General features: G+C 43.1%; 1 protein-coding gene across 6 annotated transcripts in view; it reads left to right on the top strand.

Moving 5' to 3' along the window:
• Nucleotides 1–26,028, top strand: part of ETV6 (ETS variant transcription factor 6) — a 177,294-nt gene that overhangs the window by 115,941 nt on the left and 35,325 nt on the right. For all 6 annotated transcript variants that reach the window (XM_043515125.1, XM_038371036.2, XM_038371028.2 and 3 more), the window contains 2 exons: nucleotides 16,378–16,542; nucleotides 20,355–20,489. In XM_043515125.1, the coding sequence (XP_043371060.1) occupies nucleotides 16,378–16,542; nucleotides 20,355–20,489 (300 nt within the window). The remainder of the gene's footprint in view (nucleotides 1–16,377; nucleotides 16,543–20,354; nucleotides 20,490–26,028) is intronic.

Here is a 26,028-nt window from a genome sequence, read left to right as displayed (position 1 = left end):
CTCCTCCTCCTCCACCTCCTACCTGATTCCATCAGCAGAGTTGCAAAAGCATGACTGTGACAGCACTAAATGAATACGGGTGAGGCTGATCAGACGAGAAATCTCCGCTTTACACACAGAGACCTCAGTGACCGTGGGGGAGGAGGAAAGAAATTCAGAAAAAGTTCCAAACGAGGCATTAACAAAACAATCTGCTGTTTAAAGATTGTCACAGTGGCCCTTTGGAGTGTTAATTAGAATCATAGAATTGTAGGACAAGAAGGGACCTCGAGAGATCATCTAGTCCAGTCTCCTGCACTACTGCTACTCTGTCAAATAAAGCCCTGTTTAGGAACAGAACAATTGATATATTTGATCAAGCCAGTGACCTATATCAGCTTTTTAGAAGAAAGTGTAAGAAACCCTCCTGTAGAAAGTTATAGAATAACCTGCCACAACAAAACTTTCTTCCTAACCTCCTTTAGTTAGAGTGCAGGAGCTTTCAGCTTGTGCGCATGAGGGTTTGTATCTTTTCTGACGTTGCACTCATTTCTTCAGAAACTACCTGTGGTGTCACAAATGGGGGGTTATGTCTGCATGTATATAATGTATATAGGGTATTTAAATTACACAGTCATAGAATTTAAAGCCAAAAAAGACCACCGGATCACCAACCCACCCAGCGCACGAAACCTAACAGCTAAAATTAGACCAAAGCACCACAGTTCCCAGGATATTAGACTATTATGTGCTACAGGCAGAGAATAGGAGGGACCGAGGTGCATCAGTGCCGATGCCCCAGCAATGACAGGGAAGTGATTAAGTGAGATATGCCCATGTAATCCTGGGAGGGGACCTGCACCCATGTGCTGCAGAGGGAGGTGAAAATCTGCCATGGTCACTGCCAATCTGACCTAGGGGAAGTCTGTGTGCTTCAGGTTTATTACCTATCAGAGCTGGCTCCAATTTATAACTTGTGATATGCAGCGTTTCTTGGGGAAATTTTTTTTTTGCCACTTTGCACCCTCTCCACACCTCAGAATGTCATTTTGTGTGAAATTGTTGATGAAACCTATGCTATCGGAGTCACAGCATCATCCAGAACTGCGGCTTTGTGCATGTTGTCCATGCAAAGCCAGAGGGCCCCCATCACTTAAAAATGTACATACCCAAAAAACATTTTCCAAAGAGATGGCCCCCCCATTTTCACGTTCTTAGCAAAAAGGGAAAGGACTTCAATTCCAAGTAGCTTTGCATTGATTCTGTGTTCTGTATAATACATTAGCTTAGATTTCAACATGTAGAACCTGAAACTGGTGAGAAAGAAGCACAGTCAGACCACCCTGAGAAGCAGGGTCAGAGGGTATCCTCTCCTCAAAATATAGTTCCTCTTCCTCTCTCTTGTCCCCTCCCTCCCTACCGTGTGTGAATGACTATCATTTCCTCCCTCCCCATTTTTATGTCTTTCTTATTTTCCCCTCCCCTTGCTCCCTCTCTGTCTCTCTCTCTCTCACACACACACACAAATCCAGGCAAGTGCTACAATGTGGGATGAGTGGACCCAAATGGTGTTTTTTTCAGACGTTTCCTTTTGTACAACTTGTTTTTGGATTCAGATATAGGTAATTGGGGAGCAATTTTGAGTGAATGTAGAGCAAGCAGGTTTGGATGATTTGAAGAGTGTGAGAAATATGACTTAATAATAAAACTTGAAACTCCCTCATTTGCATTCATGAGTGCAGCCTGATGTGGATTACTGAGTTTTGTGAAAAAGCTGGTGGGTGAGCAAATATGCTTATAAATCTGGGTTCCTGCATCACACAATATGCCTTGTTTATTTTGACAAGTTTAGTTTATGGAGCTGGTTGAAATTTGCCAAAATGAGCCAAGATAATTTTTATTAACATTTTCATCAAAAACTGGATGATGAAAAAACATGGGGAAAAAATTTCAAGTACATTTTCACAATTTTTTTTCTGCATTTTTGACCACCTATAGTAGTTTAGTTGCAATCACATCTGAAAACACAGGATGCTAGTAAATGGGCCTCAGTGTGTTTTGCGGACTATCATATTTTCCACTCTGCTTGCATGTGAGATCCTTTTCCCCTCGACCATTTGTCTGCCTTGCTAGTTTGATTGTAATCTCATCAGGGCATAGACTGTCTCTTACAACAGTTCTCAAAGCCAGTCCGCTGCTTTTCAGGGAAAGCCTGTGGCGGGCCGGACCAGTTTGTTTACCTGCCGTGTCCGCTGGTTCGGCCGATCGCAGCTTCCACTGGCCACAGTTCATCGCTCCAGGCCAATGGGGGCTGTGGGAAGGGCGGCCAGCACGTCCCTTCGCCCGCACCGCTTCCCGCAGCCCCCATTGGCCTGGAGCAGTGAACCGCGGCCAGTGGGAGCTGTGATCGGCCAAACCTGCAGATGTGGCAGGTAAACAAACTGGTCTGGCCCACCAGGGGCTTTCCCTGAACAAGCAGCAGACCGGCTTTGAGAGCCACTATCTTACATTTAATTTTACAGTGCCTGACACAATGGAGCCCTAATCTCAGTTAAAGTCCCTAGGCGGTACTGTAATATGAATAATACATACAAGTAATAGTGTCTTAATAATTTGCGACCTCACTCACAACCCTGTAACCTTCCTTATAACTAGTCTGAAAAGTAGGGAGAGACAGACAATGTTTTTGTGGATTAGCTAGATCTTCTGTTTTTTTGCTTTTGGATCCTAGGCTGAAAATGTATTTTGTGAATTATTTGCTGATATGGATATTATGTTGTTGGCTTGAGAAAAAAATTCATACTAATCTTTTTGGTTCTGGGAGCGAGCCTCTTGGATCTGCCTCTCAGGGACAGCAGCAAGATCAAACCTCTCATGGTGCTGGAATAATGCAATGAGAGTGGTTGCAGTTTGGCTTTTTGTTTAATCCTTCCTGTTGTCCCATTTAGAGACTTGGGACAAGTTCTCACCTCTGTCCCCATCCAATAGAAATGTGACTGAATTACTTCTCCACTGAGTATAGCAGGTTGGGAATGCATCTCAGCAGTCCCACTGTAATGCCACATGAGGAAAGGCCTTGTCTAGTGCAGTCAGAGGTTATTTTGAATCCCTGACTACGCCCTTAGGCTGTGCCTCCTTGGAGTACCAATTGCTTGCTAATCCAAAGCAATGGGAATTTGGTTCAGTAAAGAGCCCCTGAGAAACTAGACAGAGACTAGACCTTTTACCCACTTGGCAGCTGGGCTTGCGGCATGTTGGAGTGAAGAATGTTTTGCATCATGTTAGAAATGTCTCTTTTACCTTTGTATCTCAGGATATGTATACTGTTAGAAATCTGAGCCACAGTGGCATCCCTGGAGTTGTAATTCACACCATTTGCAGAATGGTACCCAAGGGGTTAATGCTTAATGTCAACTGAGGGCTGGCCTTTGCATAAAGGAGAAAGAGGAACTCATATATTGATCCAGTGTGGCAGGCTTTTACAGCCCCCTGGATTAGCAATCCATCAGAAAAGGGCTGGAACATAGAAACAAGTCCTGCAATGAAAAAACCCTTTGGGTCAAGTGTGCTCCATGTCTTCAGCCTGACTGTAAATGAAACCTTCTGTGCATTGCCTTACTTAATATTTCCAGGCAAACTGCCTTGCCAAGTTCTGCTTTTACAGTAGCAGAGCGAATATGGCCATGACTCAGAATTATAGGACCCCAGATGCTGAGGAAGTGAGCAAACTTCTTGTTGTCTCACAGTGGACTCTTCTGTGACAAAATCAGTTTCATGTTCCATGGAAACAGCCTGGAAAACATGGTGATGTATTTTTTTTTCACAGTCACGGCTGAGTTAAGAACAGAAAATCTAGCCAAAATTCCTTAAAACAAAGAGACCCAAGGAACTTTTCACCATGGTCTGGGCTTTTGAGAAAGAAATATCCTTGGGAAAAGAAGGCAGCTCCTTAGCACAGGGGGTTTGCAACATCCCAGTGTGCCACAGCTGGCACTTTGCTGGATTATGAAAGTGTGAGACTTGAAAACTTCCTCCCATTTCAGAATTATGAAAATCACTTCCTGGTGCCTCTTTCTAAGCACTGAGATCTTCTTTGTGTTTGCAGCCACTGGAAAGATCACAGTGACCAAAAGGATAACAGGTCAAGTGATAAATTGCCAAAAATGCCATCTTAATTCCAGCAACCTGTTTCATTATAAAGGTGACATTTTCCTTGATTTTTAGATCCCTCTGATGTGTTGTTTGAATGGCAACATGAAGCCAATACTTCTGATTCCACCACTATTCTCCTCATCTGAGCTGGAATAAGATCTTTACAATGGGAAGGAGTACTGTTAAATGTTTGGAGGATAGGCCGGGGACTGGGTTAGGGCATGAGTTCAGACTATGCTGATCAGTTTATTATTATTTATTATTTATTCATTCATGACTTGTATTGTAATAGCTCAGTCTGAGATCAGGGACCCACTGTGCTAAGCAAGTACATATGTAATAGACAGTCCCTGTCCCCAATGAATGTACAGTCCTTGCTTTACAATAAGATACACCAGATGAATGAAACAAACAGGTGGGAGTAAGGAGAAAGGAGGAAGAGGAGTTAGAGAAATGAGCAAGTTCTGGGGTGGCAGGGCTCCAGCTGTCAGCCCTGCACGGTGGGGCTTGGGCTGTCAAAGGCAGCCACAGGCGATGTAAGCAACATAGTGTCTGCCCTGCGTCAACCTTACGTCATAAGCTGACTTACATCTCTGTAGTGTAAACCGGACCCCAAAGGGAAACAGTAACATAATGTAGTTTAAGCCTAACATTTGACCTATCTTAAATAATTCCATGACTTAAAAATAAAATCGCTGAGAAGTTTAAAAATACAAACTTCATGTAGGACAACCTCCCCTACCTGCAAAACTGAGTGCTGCTACTGCTTGCTGGGTATAAGCAATTAGTTAATGAACATTATTCCCAGAGCTCTGCTAGTGTTATTTAGGATATATTGGTGCACAAGCAAGGAAACAAGTAACAGAAGACATTTATTTTGGCTCCTTTGGAAGGGGGAATAGGGAAAGCAAAGTGTGCTCCATGGAAAGCAGCCAGAATCAGTTAGGAAGGAGTCAGGGATGGATTAAGACTATAACTGGGACCAGATCCAACCAAACTTTCACCCATCCCCATCCCCTAGACAGCTGCACATACTGCCCAAGTAAAAGTCACATGACCCCCTGCTGTCCTTATTTACAGTCACACTGTGACATGATCTGAATGACTGATGGGTCATGATGGACCCAAGCAAATTTCCTCCTTCCCTGGGTATTGCCCCCATAGCAGGGAGGGAGAGGGTGACTGGCAGCAATTGGCAGTGCTATGTTGTCCTCAGCTCACTGGCCACTGCTGCATTAGGGCCTTCTCTGAATGCAGTGTCCAGATGCAAGGATCCTGCCTTAATCCTTCCCTGGAAGAAATGGTATTTTCAGGCTTCTAAGGCTACGTCTACACTGGAGACCTTAAAGCGGCACAGCTGTACCGCTGCAGCTGCGCCGCTGCAAGGTCTCTTGTGTAGCCGCTCTGTGCCAATGTCAGCTCTCATGCTGACATAGCACTGTGCACAGTCCCACTTATGCTGGCGAAACTTACGTTGCTCAGAGGGGGCATTTTTTCATAATCATGTGCGACATAAGTTTTGCCAACATAAGTGGTAGTGTAGACATGGCCTAAGAAGGCTTTGCAAACAGTGCACTGGGGAGAAAAGGGAGCTGGAGGGGATAAAAAGAACTTTTAAAAATTGTTTGACAAGGCCTCTTTAATGAGTTCCTAGAATGTTAGTAGGTCCTTTCACTTCCTGCTGTGACTGCTAGCTCCTCCAATTGGTAATTACCCCAGGCAGAATCCTGAACATCTGGCATGGCCACTTTAGTACATAAGACATTGGTATGTCATAGTGAATAACAATAGTGGTGGTGATGATGAAAGTTTTGTGCTAAGGTAAAACTTACAGACACATGCAATTTAGAGATAAGATAGAGATAAATCCATACATGACAAATATGCACTGTGGGTGAGTGTGACTATCTTCACAAACACACAGTGAGTGTTAAATAAAGATAACTGAAGATAAAAACATTGCTGTAATTAATTAATTTCCATGCTTTCTCAGAGTGCTATAGTATTCTACAAGAATGATCCAAAATGCTGCAGCTTACAATAGTAGCACTGCTACTGCAGGGCTAAGTCCTCGGTGCACTTTTTACTCTGGTTTTACTCGGTCCTGACTTAGGCAAACTCCCAATGAAGTAAGTTGAAGGAATAAAAACTGTGGGCCAAACACTGATGTCAGTTATAATGGTGTAACACCATTGACTACAATAAGTTACTCCAGATTTACACTCACTGTCATAAGTGATATTGGAATCCAGCTCTGAGTAAGGACTTCAGGATTCGGCTTACGTTATTTTGGGGCAATTACTTTGGTAGTTTATTTAGAAGAGTAGTACCGTAATTTTGTAGGTGGGTTTCCTCAGCTGCTAATCTACATCTGTGAAGAAAAGCTCCGCTATGGAAAGAGAAGGAACTTTTCCCTTGTGTAATTTTGGAGCATTTGGCTTCTCTCTCCTCCCTTCTTCTTCCCCACCACATTTCAAGGGTTTTTTTTATTAGTGACTTCATCTGCTCTTATTAATCAGTAAGCTATCTCAGGCTGACAAGCTAATTTAGAGTCCTGCTTATGCATTTAATCAGCAAATGCAAACCATGTGTAATGTCAGCAGGTCAGGAGAGGTGATGGAACATGGGATTTTCACTTCAGTTCCAGAAAGGGCCGTAGCTGCTTCCAGGAAGCTGCATTTGGCACTGGGTGTGGGGAGCTGGAAAGATTTATTTCCCTGTACCAGAGCTCAGAGCCTCATCGTTCTACTCGAGCATTTTCCAATCAATACGTTTCTCACAGACTCGCCATAGGCTACGTTAGAAAAACAATTTGATCTATTTATTATTATTTTATTATATGACAGGGTAGCCCTATAGACCAGGGTGTCTAGAGTTTGCAGGATCTCCACACAGTCAATACTCTTAGTGAGAAATTAAGAGCTTGTCATAGGGAGCAGAGTAAGCCCTTGGGCAAAGTTAAAGCTGGTATTACCTGTGTGATCTGCAGAATTCTACCGCTCATTAATTTCTCTAGCACTTGTATAGAAAAATGCATCATGCATGGTGTACACAGGGCTCACAAGTAGACTGTGTGCACAAAGCATACCCTGTACTTGTGTTCAGTGGTGAAAGGAATTCAGTTGCCCTCCGCTCTTTACTTTAGTCCCATCTCCCATTGCAAAAGGTCTGTGAATTTCAGGTGGTTGGCCTTTGCTGTTATTCTACAGCTGCTAGATTTCTGCCAGGACTGTGGAGAACTTCTACATCTTGATATTATAATTAAAGCCAGTTTTACAACATTTTTTTATGACATGCAAGGCTTGTTTGGGTAAGGTGTGCTAGTCCCCTCACTCCTCATGCTAGAACTCCTCCACTCCACATCCAGTTCCTTCTTTCCCAGTAAAGTTCCTCCCCCAACCTATTTGCTTTCCCCCACAAGACACACCTCTCAGTCAATTTCCCCTCCATCAATCAATGCTCAGCCCCCAATTAATCCTCTCTGAGGCGTAGTCAGCCTGAGCTGAATGTGGCCAATGCATGCTTTGGCCTGAGGCTTTTTCTGATGTACTCATTGACATGCTACCCCTGCCTAATAGTTGGTGTCTCTGAGCCCCCACTTGCAGGACCAACTTTCCATTAGGGGAGGGGACAATCCCTGCCAGCTGCAGTAGCAGCAGCTCTAGCCCTGTTATGGTTACAGTCCAGGTGACGCTTGTCAAGAGCAGGCAGTTTAGGAGTCACCATTCACAGCCCTCTAGCCCCCTCGGGGCACTTATCACAGTACATGGGCCAACAGAAAGTAGGAAAATCTCCATTACAGGGCTGCATCACACACCCCCTCCCAGTTGGCATCACATCAGCTGTCCCAGCTCACGTGCAGTGCCACCTGCTTGTCTCCAGGTAGGTGAACATGCCACAAAGCCATCTGTCTGTGTCTGTCACCAGGTCCCCACTTCATGCCCACGTATTGGGAATAGGAGAAATTCCCTATGAAGATAGGAATCCTTAACCATCCTGTCTTTACCATCCCTGCAACACCCTGTCTTAAATGCCTGCTGGCCTCCTTCTGCTGACCACCAGTGCTAACATCTACTGGGAAAGCATCAGTAATAAGAATGGCAGAGCTGTTGTTTTGAATGGAGAGGGTTCAGTTCCATTCTCAGGAGGGAGGGATTCCTCGCACTGGCGCTCGATTTGTGATTCAATTTGTGATAAAACCTCTTCAACACAATTAGCTTGATGCTACTTAGCACACATTTCCCCAGCCATCTCTATGGAACAGCTCTGTGTGGTTTGTGCTCTCTAATTCAAGAGCTGAGCCCTGGGCCTGCATCGGTCCTCTGAGCACTGGTAAGCTGGTGAGAAAGAGGGGTAGGCGTAAGGGAACGGTAGCAGTAGTCATACTTAACATTTTTATAGCATTTTATTTTATTTTTTTATCTCCTTCCTCTGAAGCCTCCGGGATGGCCACAGCTGGAAATGGGTCACTGGGCAGGGTGGGCCAGGGCTCTGAGGTGGCACCTAGCATTCTCTCTCCCAGGTGCTTGGTTGGCTTGTTCTTGCTCACAGGGTCAGGGTCTAACCAGTGGTGGATTAGCCACTGGGTCAACGGGCCTGTGCCCAGGGGCCCCAGCCAATTGGGGGCCCATGGAAAAATGGGCACCCCCCCATACCCTGACCCACTGTGCCTGTCTGCCCGGCACTCCTGCTGGGGAATGGGGGAAACCCCCACGCCCCAACTCTGCTCCCTGGCAGGAAGGACGGAGCGGGGGGAGGGCCAAGCCCTGGTGCTCCAACCCCATTTCCCCAGCAGGAGCCCCCTGGAGGGGTAGGAGGGGGACTGCAGGCAGAAGGGGCGGGGAGGGGCCCCCACTAGTTCTGGCCTAGGGCCCCACAAAACCCTAAGCTGCCTCTGGGTCTAACTAATGGCCATACATGGACTGGGAAGGAATTTTCCCCCAGGTCAGATTGGCAGTGACCTGGTTTTATGCCTTCCTCTGGAGCATGTGGGTGTTGGTCACGGGTATATCTCATCTAGTCGTTTCCTTGCCATTCATTGCAGAGGCCTCTGGCATTCGCACACCTTCTCTGCCCATGGCACAGAACAGTCTCGTCTCCTGCAGGTTGGAATAGTTTGGTCTAATGTTGGTTGTTAGGTTTAGTGTGCGGGTGGTCTGTGACGTACAGGAAGTCAGACTAAATGATCTGGTGGTCCCTTCTGGCCTTATATTTTATGACTCTGTATTCAGAGCACTAATAAATCCTCATCGGAGCCCTTTGCATGAGGAAACTGAAACAGAAAGGTGAAGTGACTTCCCACGACCCACGTTAAATCAGTGGCAGAGCCTGAACTAGATCCCAGTCTTTCTGGCTCTGAAGCCTATGTTTGCCCATGCAGACCACAGTACCTTAATGGTGGTGGGCATAGAAACCCACTTTCTTGGCCCCACCCGGAATCAAACACACCTCTGTCTGCCATTGGCGGTGTGCTATGTTATGTGAGTAATACAGCACATCACAGATTATTAACAACATAAAGCCAGCCTCTACTTCAGTTCAGAACACGCCGGTTGCTAGCATACGTTTGCTTTTTGTGAACATTTCTAGTGCAGTTTTCCCACTGGTGAATTGTGTATTGTTCTGTAGTCAGGGCTTCCCTGCCTGACGCTGCCAGAGTGATGATGCTTGGGTCCCTGGGTGTACAAAACCAAGCTGCTGATTTGCATGTGCTGGTCCCTTTGCTGTTTGCCCAGCTGTGATAAGTACTTTGCAGTGTGGGAGTGAAAACAATTCCATCTGCTCTCTGGAAAGGATAAATGAACAGGGAGTCTTTTCTTTCCTGGGCCCCTCACCCCCTTCTTTTTGCCTATAAGGCAGTCAGGCATTAGGATGGAATCTCCCAGCCTAAACGGAACAAAAATATATGTAATGTACTTGCAAATGCTGTGTAAGTAGTGTATGATTTATATATTGAACTTCTGACCTCATCTATTGACTCATATTGGAACTAATGTGAAAAGGCCTTTTTCATACTGTATACTACACATCCTACTCATATGTAACATACATCTAAAATACGTGATTTACTGCATACAGTACATATATGAAACATACATGTCCTTTCCTCTTACGGGAAAAGGAAGATACTGAACATTAGTGTTGCCAGTGTCAAGACTGAATATCTTTCATAAAAATGTGCCCTTGTTCACCCAGAAGTTATGGTCTTATTCAGGAATTACTGGATGAAATTCTTTGGCTTCTATAACAAAGGAAGGAAGAGTAGATGATCATAATGGTCCTTTTAGGCCTTAAAATCTATGAATATATGTGTTATTGTGGAGTGCCTATGCAGCTCAGAGTTGTTTTGATGCCCAAAGCAAACACTTCTTTAGGGACCTGCAGTTGCCTCACAGAAAACTTGGAAAGCATGGCATTTAAAACCAGTTAATTCTGAAGTGTGTATGTGTGAGTGCTGCTTATGCCAGAGGAAGGTGTAAACCACCCCAGCAGTTCCTCTTTGTTGCACCTATTTTGGCAATACTACAATATCTAGGAGCTGGGAGTGGGTTTCTTCCTAACTCCAGATGGTTATCAGTTTATGCCCTAGAACATGAGAGTGGATCAGCCTCATCATTTTTATCCCACTTAATGTAATAAATGTCAGAAGCAGGACTTCAGGTGAAGAATAAGCAACAGGAGTAGATAATCTATTAAGATACCAAGATCCAGCCTGCAGTGCCAGAAAGGCGAGTGCATGTTTTTCTCCCTGTTTAATGCATATGGTGCTTCAAGACTGTAAGAAGCACTATAAATAATTTTATTCTATTGAAGCTAATGCTCAGGAGCTGACAAAAGACAGGCTAGCTAGAGAATGTGAGTCTCTCAGAGCCAGATTCTGCCATCTTTATTCACATGGAGTAATAACAACAACATCTAGCTCTTGTAGAGCACTTTTATCCACGGATCTCAAACTCGTTACAAAGGAGGGCAGCATCATTATCCCTATTTTTTACAGATGGAGAAACTGAGATACAAAGTAGTGAAGTGACTAGCCCAAAGTCATTCAGCAGAGCTGGGACTAGAACCCAGGTCTCCAGATTCCCAAGCCAGTGCCCTAGCCACCACTGCCACCTCCCTAATCTCACTGGTTTAACTGGGAATTTTTAAGGAAAAAGATGCTGCCCAACGGGCTTGGCCCAATGCCTAGTGAGGTCAATGATTAACTGATCTCAGTGGTTATTGGATTAGGCAGAATTTAGCCCTCGTTTTGTAGCACAGGTCTGATCATCCTCACTGTTTTTTGTTGGGTAAATGCTTTTGTTACTTTAATATGATGCAGTAAGCACCCTTTATTATGAATAGAGAGTAAGGGGGATATAGAAAGAGTCTGTTTTCTTGCACAGTGTCCCTGGCAATAAAGATCAATGGGAAAAGAAATGGCAAAAATATAGAACACAGCATAAGCAGGGTTCATTTTCTTTTACAGAGAATATATGACAAATGTTTTCATGAAGTATCCGCAGGTCTATATAGTTAGGTTTCCTCTCTGCCTTAAAACCCCCTTGAGCTGTACAGCCCTCCCTTTGATACCTTTCTTTTCATGAAAAGATCCATTTTAATAAGAAAAGAAAAAAAGAGGAAAAGAAAATATGTGATACTGTACAGGGCAGCATTGTTTCTGAATGGAGCTTTCCATGAGGTGTCAGCAACTCTTTCAGTGACGTTAGCCTGCCTCACACTTACTCACATTGCTGTATCTGCGCCTCCACAAAAAGACTCTCTGGAGTGAATTGATTCAGCACTGCAAAGGAACTGTCATGCAATAAACAGAGTGCTCTGAAGCAAATCGTTCCACAGGAAAGTGAGGGAGGGATGAGAAGAGAGGAGAATATCAAGGAGGAGAAGTGGTTAACCTGTTTTGTTGTCTTTGATAGCACTTTATATGCTCAAAACACTACAGAGAGACACTAATTTTCATAACACCCCCATGGGTAGGAGGTAAATAGTATTACCTCATTTTACCAATGGGGAAGTTGAATTAGAAAGTCAATGTGATTCAGTGTAAGATCTAGGAGTAGACTGAACAGAGGCATACGCTATGAAATGTTACTGTGTCCGAACAACAGTTGCCAAGATGATGCTGAACATGGTTTGTTCTGGTCTATCCAGAGCAGTGAACTGTGTTCATCACTGACTCACCTAATACAAGTGTGTTCAGACACGGTAATACTTAATAGTATAGACCAGCTCAAACAGAAAACACTCACATACCAGTTTTTGGGATCCGGGCCTGGAAAGATAATTACTTTTATTTTATTGTGGTATACTCTGTAAAGGAATGTGCTGTAAACTATAAAATGTGTTGATCACATGAGATTATCATACTGGTGTGCCACAAAATGGTGAGGATCTTGTATTTTTTTTTTTTTTTACTAAAGCTACAACCTTTTAGCAGAAGGTGAAATGCAGTTGAGAAGTTTGGTGTCTTGCTTCATCTTTTGGATTTCTAATCAAAACTCTAGTTGGATGTTTCCATGTTACCAAAATTCCAATGATGAATAAAGATCAAAATGCAGATAGCTGCTTCTACTTTTTTGTAATTAAATTGAACCGATTAGCTACCCAGAGATAATCACTGAAGTTGGCTTTAGACATGTAGAAAGTTACTCCACCAGCCTATCACCACTGGAGAGTCTGGTTCAAATGACAGAATAAGACACAAATTAAATGAGCTTGATATTCTCATTTTCCACACTCCAAAACCACCACACTAACTGGCACCATTGGAAGCCTCTGTTCAGAAGAAGTGTAGAACTCTTCCAGGTCAGGAGTGAGGTGCAGTAACAGAGCTGAGTGAGGGCCCAGAAGTAAAACAGCAGGGAGTGTTCCATGTCAGGCCTGAGGACCTTTGCAGGAGGGAACTGGGAGAAGGCAGCACTGGAAGTGAAAGAAGTGCCATTGCCCAGGTTTGAGGTGCACAGGCAGAGCTGGTGGTCGAGGCACAGAGACTAGAATAGCAGGATTGCAGTTCAAGAGAGATGCGCTGCCAGAATTGCATATATGGAAGCCCCTACAGCCTGTGCCATCACTGTGCTTGGCCTTAGCCTTGCTGACTCTCCCTTACTTTCATGAGTCTGAATTAATTTTTGTTGAAAAAGAGAGGTTGTTGGGGAGCAGAGTTTATTTATCATTAAAGTTTACTATATAGTTCCATAGACACTCTTGGTGTTTTCCTTATAATAAAACCCAGATTCCGTGCTCTAGATCAGTGGTTTTCAACCTTTTTTCATTGCAGACCCCTAAAAATTTTCAAATGGAAGTGCAGACCCCTGTGAAATCTTAAACACAGTCTGCGGCCCCCCCAGGGGTCCACGGACCACAGGTGGAAAACCATAGTTCTATGGTAATGGCAACCTTTCATGCACCCCTTAGACACAGTCTGTAGACCTCCCAGGGGTTTGTGGACCATAGATTGAAAAACACTGCTCTAGAGAGTACAATCTAGTTCCTCTAGGACACATACCTAACAAGTTTCCTCCTGCGGGAGGATACAAGTTTAACCTTTCTTGGGGAAAGAAGGATTTAAAGACTGGAACTTTGAGGACTAAACTAGGAAATGTTTTGGAATGCAGCATTCCCCAATGACATGGCTATGTACGTAGAAAGCATTTTTGAGAAAGCACTACATCCACGTACAAGAGTCATTCAATCCAATCACCATTGTTTAAGTAAATCAAAGATGAGATGCAAGCGAAGGGGGTCACATTAGATGGTCACTGAGATCCCTTCTGGTCTTAGAGTCTATATTAAACTATGAATGAAAGAGGGAGAGGAGGGGAGGCATGTTGGCTGGAAAAAGAAACAGGTGTTTAATAAATGAGGAAATGGTTGCTCTGTGGGAGAGGCTGACGGGAAATGCAAAGAAACATTACATAGTTTATAAATGTTGGGGGATATTCTTTGGTGTGTTTGTTACCATCTGTATTTGTGCGGAAGGCAGGGAAAGTCACTCGGGGGTGTTTCAAAGTCCTAAATCTGTGTGGTATTAGACCCTACCCTCATCATAGAATCTCAGGGTTGGAAGGGACCTCAGGAGGTCATCTAGTCCAACCCCCTGCTCAAAGCAGGACCAATCCCCAATTTCTGCCCCAGATCCCTAAATGGCCCCCTCAAGGATTGAACTCACAACCCTGGGCTTAGCAGGTCAATGTTCAAATTACTGAGCTATCCATCGCTCCCCCCCATCCTCTGCATTCAACCACAAGAGCTACAATTGACAGGCATGCAGCAGTTGGCAGTTCTCAGGGTTAAACTCTTGGGGTGTGGGAACAGATTGTTTCCCCTGGGAGGATCTTTGGCTGTGGAATTCCTTCTCCCAGAGAGGAAGATGAGCCTGAGTCTCAGCATTTTTTTCAGACCATGCTGCCCCTCTCTTTGCATAGACCTTCTCCGAAGGGTGGAGCTACAGGAAACACCCACCTCAGTGATCCTACCCTAACCAATGACTACATTATGGGAGGGGTGGAGCGTTTAGGTCCTCTTGCAGAGACAATTTGATGTGATTCTTTGTTTTGTAAGGTTTCAGAGTAGCAGCCGTGTTAGTTTGTATTCGCAAAAAGAAAAGGAGTACTTGTGGCACCTTAGAGACTAACAAATTTATTAGAGCATAAGCTTTCGTGAGCTACAGCTCACTTCATCGGATGCATTTCCGATGAATGCATCCGATGAAGTGAGCTGTAGCTCACGAAAGCTTATGCTCTAATAAATTTGTTAGTCTCTAAGGTGCCACAAGTACTCCTTTTCTTTTTGTTTTGTAAGTGGCTCATAGTGCCAGCTAAGGGGTACATTACAAAGGAAGAACGATTTGATATGGGTGTCTTTCTGCTGTGTTCAGATCAGCGGTATTTCACTCCTTTCAGGAGTTAACTACGTGCTCATCTGAAGCTCCAGAAGCTTGCTCTCAATTCCCCTCCTGACTCAGATTCAGTTCTGTGTGTAACTTGATGCCCGGGCTTTCCGAGTAGCTGCTTTGGGAATCTTTCATACCAGCAGAACAGAATTCACTACCCGTGACTTTTTTTTTTAACCCTGGCAAAAAGGCTGCATATCATTTTTTTAAAAGTAACCAACTAGGAGATTTGTAGTTATGTTTGCAAAGATTGGGGTAATCAGTCTCATACAATAGTGTATCAGGAAGGAAACGTCTTCCCATATGCAGCAGCATACAATCAGCCAGGTGCAATATAAGGAAGGGTGGTTCATCTTGCTCTGAAGCATAAGATTTTAATCACTGCCAGGGGCTATGTACCAAAGTTCTGATCAGATATGGCAAATTTTGTTTCTATGCACAGTGTGAAGCTTTCCTTTCTACATAACGCATTGTAACAAGTCAAACAATGAGTCATCTCATAAGGGGGAAAGGAAAGGAAGCTTTTATCTCCCAGTGGATGAGATAATCTGCCTGCCTATCTATCTAGGTATAAGCAACTGCATGAAAATTAAGCTGCTTTTTCTCCATGGGAAAGAAGCCATTTTAAAATTGTATGTAAGACTGATATTTTAATCTCATCCATCCCAGGTCTCATCCTGAGTCCAATAAAATCAATGGCCAAATTCCCTTTGACTTCACTGGTAGTAAGATCAGGCACCAAGACCAAACTTAAGCCTGGTCTATACACAAAAGTTGTATTATAGTTAAAGTGACACAACCCTGCTTGTAAGGGCACAGTTATATCAGTACAAATGTGCTAATAGTAGTATAGTATGCAGTGTTTTTGTAGCCAGGTTGGTCCCAGAATATTAGAGAGACAAGCTGGGTGAGGTAATATTTATTGAACCAACTTACGCTGGTGAGAGAGACAAGCTTTTGAGCTCTTCAGTGTAGGTTATTTCTATGTAGGAAGGGGACTAAACTATAGTGTATCTAAACTTGTTCCAGTATAATTATATTCTTAAAAATCACACACACACACACACACACACACACACATGAACCAACATAACTTTGTGTAGACGAGCTCAATCTCTATCCAGCCAGATGAAAGCTGTGGTCTTGTGTCTTGTTTAGAGGCAGACGCATGCTGATTAACACATGCTGATTCACAGTAAGGTATTGGGGCATGGATGTAACTTTGTATTGCTCCCCCAGACCAATCTCAGGCTTTGCATCCAAATGCAGTTAGTGATTCCCTAGTCCTTTCCCAGAATTGCTTGCCCTTTTGTTCCAGTTTCTTAACATGACCACAGTGTTTCTATCTCCCACAGGCTTGCAGCCAGTTTACTGGAGCAGGGATGATGTGACCCAGTGGCTCAAGTGGGCAGAGAAGGAGTTTTCTCTGAGGCCAATTGACAGCAACACTTTTGAGATGAATGGAAAAGCACTCCTGCTCCTGACCAAAGAGGACTTTCGATACAGGTCTCCTCATTCAGGTGAGGTTTATCTACACCAGGAAGGATGGAGCCACAGAGGGTGCAGGAAAGAGACAGAAGCAGAGACAGACTCTGGAGAGGGAGGGTGGGAGGAAGACAGCCATGAAAGGTGGGCTTCAGAGACAAGAAAAGACAGCCATAGTTGTTGGGATGGGAAGGGAAAGACAAGGACAGCATGCAGACTAGGCCGGGGGAAGAGTGAAACATCCAGTAAAATAAGAAAGGGTGAGGGACAGAGTGATCCAAACGCCCTTGAACTTTGAGAGAGTTTCGATCCCAATCCAAACTGAGAGTGTCTGGCCCATCTCTAGTTAAAACCCTTTGCAAAACCCAGAGAAAGACTGCCTGGCCGCAGTTTAGAACATCCAGCTCTGTCCTTTAAAGACTTCTCATTTCACAGACCCAACTACAATAGGGAGTTAATCAACTGCTCCAGCCTCTTAAGAAGCCTGCATTAGCATTCTGCTTCACGGTGGTGGCTGATTGTGCTGCTGAAAGCTCCAGCAAAACTCATCCCTGGGGACCTTTCCTCTCTTTTACAGTCCCCATGGGCTTCCCATTACCCTGCCCATATTCTCTCACATGCTGGAGTCCAGCCCCCCAGCAAAGCACAGGCAGGTGTGTGAATCAATCCACCTGTTGCCAAATAATTTAGTCATGTATTCACACAGAAGATTTAGAAACATGTGTAAAAAGCAAAGGAGTACTTGTGGCACCTTAGAGACCAAGGTGCCACAAGTCCTCCTTTTCTTTTTGCGAATACAGACTAACACGGCTGCTACTCAGAAACATGTGTGTGTCACCTGCCTGTATTTATATTCCCTGCAGTCTGTCGCCTCCAGCATTACAATCCCACTGAACCTCCTTCCTCTCCTGTGTCAGAGTTGTTTAACTACATTTGAATGAATGGTTCTAAATAAAAGTTGTTAGCTTTCTTTTTATGACCATACAGGGTACCCCTGTTAAATAAAAAGGCTTGTAATTCAATCAGCTACGAGAGATGATCATACAGCTTTAACTGAGTGCCTGGAAAATAGCTGTTATCAGACTTCCAATGTAAAGACACAGGAATACAGATGGTATCGCACTAACCAATCAAAATGTAAAGTAGTTCTGAAAGACGCTAACCTTGTGACACCCCGAAGGCACTTCCCTGTAATAGCATCCTCATACAGGATCTGGCCCATCCTTTTTTCATATAGGCCCCGATTCAGCAAAGCGCTTGAACATGTGCTTAAGTCCCATTGACTGCTTAAGAAATAAATAAATAACTTGGGACAGGACAACTTTTCTGGTATTTTGTATGTAGCACCTAGTGTGCTGCATGTAACTCCCCAGCACTAGCTGTCTAGGAGACACACCTCTCTTCTCCCTGCATGTACTGTTACTGCACTTGACGTCAGCTGGATTTAAGCTTCTGTGGGCTGGGGACTGAGCATTCACAGAGAAGAATCCTGGGCTCTCAAATTCATTTCCTCACTGTGAATGGAGCCTCTACTTTGCTGAATGTGAGGCATGATTTTACAGACTACTGATCTGTGAACTCAATTTAAAATTTTATTCTAATTTTTTTATGGTAGCTGTTGACAAACTTTTGAGAAAACATTCCATTCAGTCCTGCTAAATCTATGCCACATACAGCAATAACAAGCACAGAGGTCGCCCTTGAAACTTTTAGATGACTTAGATAACTAAATAACATCATCTCAGTATTTGAAGTGTTTCCCAGATATTCCTGTATTTGAAGTATAGGGAAATGAATAATGCCATTTCTGCTCAAATGTTATTTAGTTAGCTAAGGGCTTGCATACACTCAGAAGTTGCACCCCTTTAACTATACTGGTACGGGCATTTCAGTGAGGGGTATGCTGCTTTTTTTTTTTTAACCAAAACAGTTATACCAGTATAACTCATTGTGTAGATACAGTTATAGCAGTATAAATGTGCTTACACCCTTATAACTTATTCCCCTTCCCTAATGGGAATAGCTATACCAGGATATACACCATTATACCAATATAACCAATATATCCACACAAGGGCTTGTACTGTTTTGTAGGAAATCACATCCCTCATGAAATCCTTATATTGGTCCAAAAGCTGTGTGTGGACTAGGCCTAAGGCAAAGGTGGGCAGTTTTTAAGGACGACCACTGTACTTTTCTGGAGTGATCGGCACAATTTATGTGTGTGTCTCTGTCTTGCTTTGTAAAATGCAAATTATGTGATAAAATCCCCCTCTGGTCTCTCATTATGTATTAAATATGGATAAGGTGACAGGATTCTTGAGGCTTCATTTTTAATTAATTTTTCAGGTATCACAGACACCTTTAAAAGTGCCCCAAAGTCACCCCTGACATAGTAAAGGCAGCCAAGACGAGAAATAGAGCAAAAAGTCAGACTATGGAAATGAGGATGACTTAGGCTAAAATAGCTAGGAAATAAACAAAAAAGGTTTAGCATCTTTGACCGACAGGTAGAACCTTGGAGGTTTACCGTGGCAAGTGCTGAATATGAAATAGATTTACAGGTGTTATAGAAATAAGAAAAATAACAGTAATAGAAAATGCAAGGTCTCCTAAATGCTACTTTAACTAAGACAGTTAAAGCACCTATGAAAATTAGTTAATATTTCAGGCAAAGTACCATTGTTGAATATTGTTCACTCCGGCATGTGAGAGCAGGAGATAGGCAAAGGACTGCATGTGGTATTATTAAGGTTAATCACACACACCCCGGGGCACTTAGTCACCTGCATTTTGGGCTTTCCTTAACTCTTTCTACTTAACTGCTTCATCGTCGCCAGCTATAAAAGGCAAAAAGTACCTCCACTGTTGCCCAGATGTACTTATGCATAGGTGGAAGGGTCACTGAAAGGTGAAATATTCTCACAGTAAATTAATCACCACATAAACAATCAGTCTTCTGGCAACTGTAATATGTGTTCCTTTAAGGCTACCATATTGTTACCCGCGAACTCTAGCAGTGCTGGAAGTTATTCCCATGCCGTGCTGTTGGAATGGGAAAAGACTGCTGAAGCACTGCTAATAAATGAGTGCTAGCCCTGAGGGAGGTAGCTCTATGTGACCCTGGATTGACAGCCATGAGACAGTGGGAGTTAGGTGCCTCATTACCTTCACGGATCTCAGCCTGACTGACCTGCTAAATTTACCGTGGGGAGAATTGATCAAAATTCCATTAGATTTCCATAGAATGTCATAATGGCACAGGAACATCACTGCCACAGCACACATACTGGTGTGGAAGAGCATCAGTGATGTTTTTTTAATGGAATGTATATCTTCTCCAGGATAAAACCTCATTATACAGTAAAACTTAAGGGAGGAAGTGTTGAATAATGGTTAAAGCAGAAGGCTTAGAGCCAGGAGCTATATAAGCTTTGGCTGGGTGACTTAAACATTCTATGCCCTTGTTTGCCCAGCTGCCAAACTGGGACAATAATAAGAGGAAGTATGAGACTTAATTAACTAACGTTTGTAAAATGTTTTGAGATCCTCAGATGGGAGGTGATGTGGAAGTACAAAATCTATCTACCAGACTATTAACTGGACTGAGGTTTATATTGCTCCCCCCACTTTTCACTACTGTTGCCTCTGCGTGACACGTACAACTTTTGGACTGCCAAGAAGGAGTCTTACTTAGGAGTGAGAAAGATGCAGGTTCTTCCTGCAGGCACTTTTGGATCTGAAAATGGCACCCAGGAGCTTTGAATTCATGCATCCAATGGCCAAATGAGTCTTCTCCAAGAGTCTGTAACTTTTCATTTCCTTTAGCCGCCTGTTTGTCTTTCAGGTGACGTGCTGTATGAACTTCTTCAGCATATCCTGAAGCAAAGGAAAGCACGCATGCTATTTTCACCTTTCTTCCACCCTGGGAACTCTATCCATGCTCAGCCAGAGGTCATATTACACCAGAACCACGATGAAGGTAATAATGTCTCCTTTATTACTAGAGGTGTCATTATGTCAGCAGTTTGGATGAGGCTGTCAGAAGGTTTTTTCTTACTCTAAACCAATACAAATTTCATTTTAAAACAATCTCTCTCCCTTCAGAAGTGGAACAGTCCTTTAGTTGTTAAAATGTTCAGCTGATCCACCAAGCCATTTGGTTGCAAATTCTTAGTGCTTTAGAATATTTCAGTCTTTTGCTTGTATAAATCTCCATTTATTTTCCATTATTTTGTCCTGCTTCAAAGCCTGTTTAAAAATATATTAGGTGGGGATAACTTTTCTGGAGCTTATATATTGAACCCACTCTGTTGCACAGATCTTTCCTCTCCCAGGTCCTAGTTTTCTCGGAAAGAAAACTCCCTTCCCACCTTATGTACTCTTACTGCACTTGTGATCGGCTGGCTGTAAATTGGGGACTGGAGACTTTGACTTTGGAATTCACTTCCTCTGGTGGATCTAGAGACATTTGACATGTATGGCATGGTGCTAGGCCCATTTTTTTGCTCAACTTTTGCCTTAATTGTAAGATTGGTAATTATTTTGTTTTCAGGGAAAGGCTGTTCTTCTTTTTATATATATATAAAGAAGAAACAAAATAATTACCTATATATATATATATACACATATATATATGTGTGTGTGTGTGTTTCTCTTTCAAATATTGCACTTGCGCCATGTGTTTTGTAATTAAGCACATTTTATAAATTAACAATTAAATAACTATCCTAACCATTAGATCTTAGATGGTGGCAGGACCAAAAAGGCCTGCCATAAGCACTAGTGTCTTTCTTTTATTGGAAAATCCAAACTTCTGAGATTGAATTGAAATTTCAACACATTGTCACTTGATCAACACTAGATAGATAAGACAGACACATATATAGTTGGGGAGGTGAAAGAAACATTTGTAGAACTGTTGCTTAAATTTAGTTTGTTTTACTATTGGGATAAAATCTGGAGGCAATATAGACAAATTCACCAGTCTGTTTGCAGATATCTCCCCACGATGCATAACAAGTGGTGCTTTTTTGAATGGATTTGCTTTTATGGCATGGCAGATATTGGGCACTTTTCCTCTTTATTAGAGCTGGTCAGAAAATGTTTGGACTTTTTTATATTTTTCAGATTTGGCAGTTTTGTTTTTCTGACAAAAAATATTTTTTTGGAAGAAAATACTTTCCAGGAAAATTTGTGTTTAGTTGAAAACCCAATTTTCCATCCCAAAAAAGTTTTGACAGAAAATTTTCAACTAGCTGTTCTCTCTATCTCCCATCCTCAATCACAAATAAAAAACAGTTTGGATTTCACCCTAGTCCCCGCTTATCCTAGAAGTGCACAATTTGGCAACATTCAGATGAGATATGATGCAGGGCAGGATTAAGAGGCATTGGCAGAGCTCTGTGGGGAGCCCAGGACTGATATAACAGAAGGCACTGTAGTGCAGGGCTGAGGGGCATTGGCAAAGCTGTATGAGAATGTCAGGACTAGAATAACAAGAAGGTGATGCAAGTCAGGAGTAGGTTGCACTGGCAGAGCTTAATGAAGGAAATTTACAAAGTTCCTGCCCAGTATACCTGGCTTTAGGCAGAGGCTGTTATTAATCTCTCACTTTCATGAGCCCTGTATTCACACACAAGGGTTTGTTGTTTTTTTAATGGAAAACTGGGAATGGGCCAGGTGAACCCTTTGTGAAATGTGTGTAGGTTTGAACATTTTGTACTTTAGCACTCAGTTCCTTTGGGCAAAATCTCTTGGGCTGGGGTAGCTAAGGCACAGGTATAAGAAGAGTATAGTTATGATTTAAAGCCCATCCAATGATTTAAAGGCTATAGATTTAACGGTCTAGTAGAATGGTTCCCACACCTAGTGTCCTTTACTGCACAACTCTGTCATCAGTGGGATCACTTTTCCACTTGATCACTGTACATAAGTCCCATTAATCGTAAAGGCCAACTCCCATTGACTTCTATGGAAGCAGGAATAAGACCCAAAGTGCCTCAGTATCTACAAGAAAACTAACCATCTTTATATGTCCAGTATCAGCCAGGTTCTAATGGAAACACTAATAGCCCTTACAGCTGCCTAAACATCCCAACTAGCCAAAGAAGGGAATGGTAGATCAGAATGATGACCCTGAGCTAGTGAGCACCTGTTTCAATCCTGAGCTACAGAAGATTTCACAGTGTTGTTTGACTAGGCATTCACTTGTATCACTTGCTAACCAAATCTGATTGCTTCCTTTAAGTCCTCTCTCTTAAGGCGATTTGTAGCCCTATTTTACTTGGTCCTTAGAGCACACAGTGCTGTGACACTTGTTCCTTTCTTCATACTCATTTCCAACCACTACAATTAGCTTCATTTTGTTATTTTTATTTTGATACAAATGGAAGAGCATTTTGTTTTAATTATGGACTCCCAGACACATACTCTGGGCAGTGAGAGAAGCTCTTTACGCCAAACATTCACAGGCAGATAATGAGCATACTTTGACTCTCTTGCTGTGCCCTCTTCGTTGTCTCATGTCGCTGCTTGAGGAACTTGCCCAGCTAAATATAACACTTTGCTGCCTTCCTGCATGTACTCTCTTTTTTTTATTGTGCTGTGTTCTCTATTGGGTATTCACCCCAGCTTAACTCACAATGACCAATGGAGAGGGGCCAGTAGGGTCCTTGGCATGTTACCTTCCTCAAACTTGATTTTCTTTAAGGCTAGTTTTGCAGATATCAAATTGATTTTTGTATCCCTCCCTGATGAGGTCTCTCCCATTCTCTTTCCCTCTGCAATCTCCCTCTCTCTATTTAACTGTCCACCTGAGTCTGGAGTTGCTCCTAACGATCACCATCATTTTAACATCTGTTTTGAAACCAATCCATCCAAAATCAGTAGTAGCCAAAAGTGCTACAGACTCATGGCTCTTTACAGCCTATGCAAAGTGAGTTTAATGGTCAGTTCCCAGTTTGTTCCATTCCCGGTGTGCCAGTGTTCATATCTCTTTAAAAAATGCCACCACAACCGGTATTGGTTTGGAAACCCCTTTTGGCAGTCTTTTGTGGAGATGCTAAGGGCCGAATGAGCCATGGAGACTGAATTAGCCCCTCATCTCTAGTGGTCCCTCTGAATCAGCATTGAATGACTTGGGATGTTGTGGAGAAAGCTTGCACTGTTGCTGCCTGCACTTGTTCTGTAGATAAACAGATGGTTTCAGTCACCAGGACTGTCACCAGGACTGTCAGTCCAGCAACTTTCCACCCACCCATCCCTACAGGAATCAGATAGGCCAGCAACTTTCCACAGCATTCAGTTCACTTTTAAAAAGCTACATGGAAAGGGTGGCCTGAGGGTGCATTCCAACACAGACAAATGTGTTCACGTGTTCTTTCTGGCACGAGCTGGTGCAGTGCATGCACAGGGATGTTTAATTTATTAGGGCCAGATTCTGATTCTCTTACACACAGTGAGAAGCACCTTACGCCATTTGGTTTCATTCATTACAGTGGATGTGCTCGCAGAGTAAAGTACCTTATTCAGTAAGGACATCCGAATCTGACCATCAGTGTATTTTAACTGTATCAGTTTCCAAATTAAGAGGATAAAGAAGGCAATTTAATTCAAAGTGATCCTTTTCTGGTCCTGCTAGGTTTGATAGAGGAGTTGAGAGGGAATCCTCTGAGATCCATTGCTCTTCACTGAAGGATCCTTATTGCAACATCCTGTCCCCTGGTGAAGGAGAGGGATGAAGGTATCCCTCTCTGGAGCCCGTCAATGTTGCATAATTTTTCCACCAGAGATTTCAGTAGACAGCAGCGTCAGGCATTTCTTTCTGCTCATGGGCTGAGTTCAGTCCCGCTCCAGCTCAGTATACAGACTCAGTTCCCATACAGAGGCATTGCTACTAGACATCAGAATAAACTCAATGCAATGTCCCTATTGCTCTCTCATGTCTCAAGCATCTTGCTCATATAGGCCAAGAATGAGCATAATGCATTTGAATGAATATGTGGCGGTTTAATTGGGCAGCCCGTAGAAAACAGGGCACTGTATATGACATGGACCAGGTATGGAAGAAGCAGTTGTAATTAAATGGGGTTTCCTTGGGTTATGGTTAATGAATGTTAGGTCCCATCTATGCTCACTGAACATTCTTCCTTAAGTTTAAACTGCAGTCACTAGACAGGATCATAGACCAGGCTGTGGTTTTTGAGCAATGTTTGAGCAATGTGGTCCTTTCCATATCAATTGGCCAAACTCAAAGCTATCTTTGGCCACAATGTACTTTAAACCCATTTTGAAGCCGCATTATTAAACTTTGTTTTTCATCCAGAGCATAGCCTAGATCTTTAAGTTTCATTTCCTCCTGTCATTTCGTTGTTACTAACCTAACTAGCTACACAAATACATTTTTCTTGTTTATGACCTCAGGTGTGTGAATCATAACTAAACTCCAGGCAGGCATAGCTTCCTCCTAGGCCTTCACAAGGAAACTGATGGCTGCTGGCAAATCATGTAGGTGCCCATTTCAGGGGGCAGAGAAGTCAGTTTAAGGTCACTGAGTCAGTGCTGACTGGATTTGCATCTTCCCAGCAATACTATGGTTAGGCTTTTGCATGGGTCGGTGCTGATCCCTCTACTGCAGCTTGTGTGGATTCCAGGGTAGGCAAGGACGCCATAGATTCCTTTCTGGCTAAATAGGGGCTTCAAAGGGCAGTGCTCCCTTGACAGGAGAGAGCAAGGAGAACAAGCCTTCTTAAAGGAGCAGAGTGAATGAGTGAACAAATAAGACAGTCACATTTACAGGTTTTGATTGTTGACATGTGCCTAACAGTTTCCTGCTCTTATCACCTGAGGCTATTGGCAAACAGGGCTGAAATTTGAGCTTTGTTTTTCTAGATAAAAACCTGTTAGCCTTTGCTCTCTGTTGTATGCAGGGCAGCTGTAGCTGTGTTGGTCCCAGGATATTAGAGAGACAAGGTGAGTGAGGTAATAACTTTTATTGGACCAACTTCTGTTGGTGAGAGAGACAAGCTGTGTAAGCTTGAAAGCTCACCAACAGAAGCTGGTCCAGTAAAAGATATTACCTTACCCACTTTGTTTGTTCTCTGTTGGTAGCTTTCTACTCAGAAAACTGTGGCCTTAATCAGCCAAAATCAGTTTATTTTCTATTAATTGAAGCAAATGTTTTGGTTTGTGGATGTTAACAACCCTTGCAGATGATATTCTAAATCCATGCTTTCTGAGCTCTCCTTAATTTAAAGGGACACTGCTAATGTCAAAAGGCCCATCCAAAAAGACCATACTGTTTTTTCCAGTATCAGACACTCTAAAAGGTTTTCATCTGGAACGATCTAACAAGAGAAAAATCTTGGTGGAGACACTTCCAGAGGGTTTATAAGTGGTGATGGGGTGAAATTTAGGCTATCAGGCAAAACTTCCTGCCCGTGAAGTGTTAGGCTGTGATATTCACAAGGTGATCTAACAGGGTTTTTTTCCCCCCATCTCTGATTTCTACAACTCTCTGA

The sequence above is a fragment of the Dermochelys coriacea genome, chromosome 1, assembly GCF_009764565.3.
Source record: "Dermochelys coriacea isolate rDerCor1 chromosome 1, rDerCor1.pri.v4, whole genome shotgun sequence".
NCBI classification, from domain to species: Eukaryota; Metazoa; Chordata; order Testudines; family Dermochelyidae; genus Dermochelys; species Dermochelys coriacea.
This window is presented reverse-complemented; position numbering and strand designations above follow the sequence as displayed.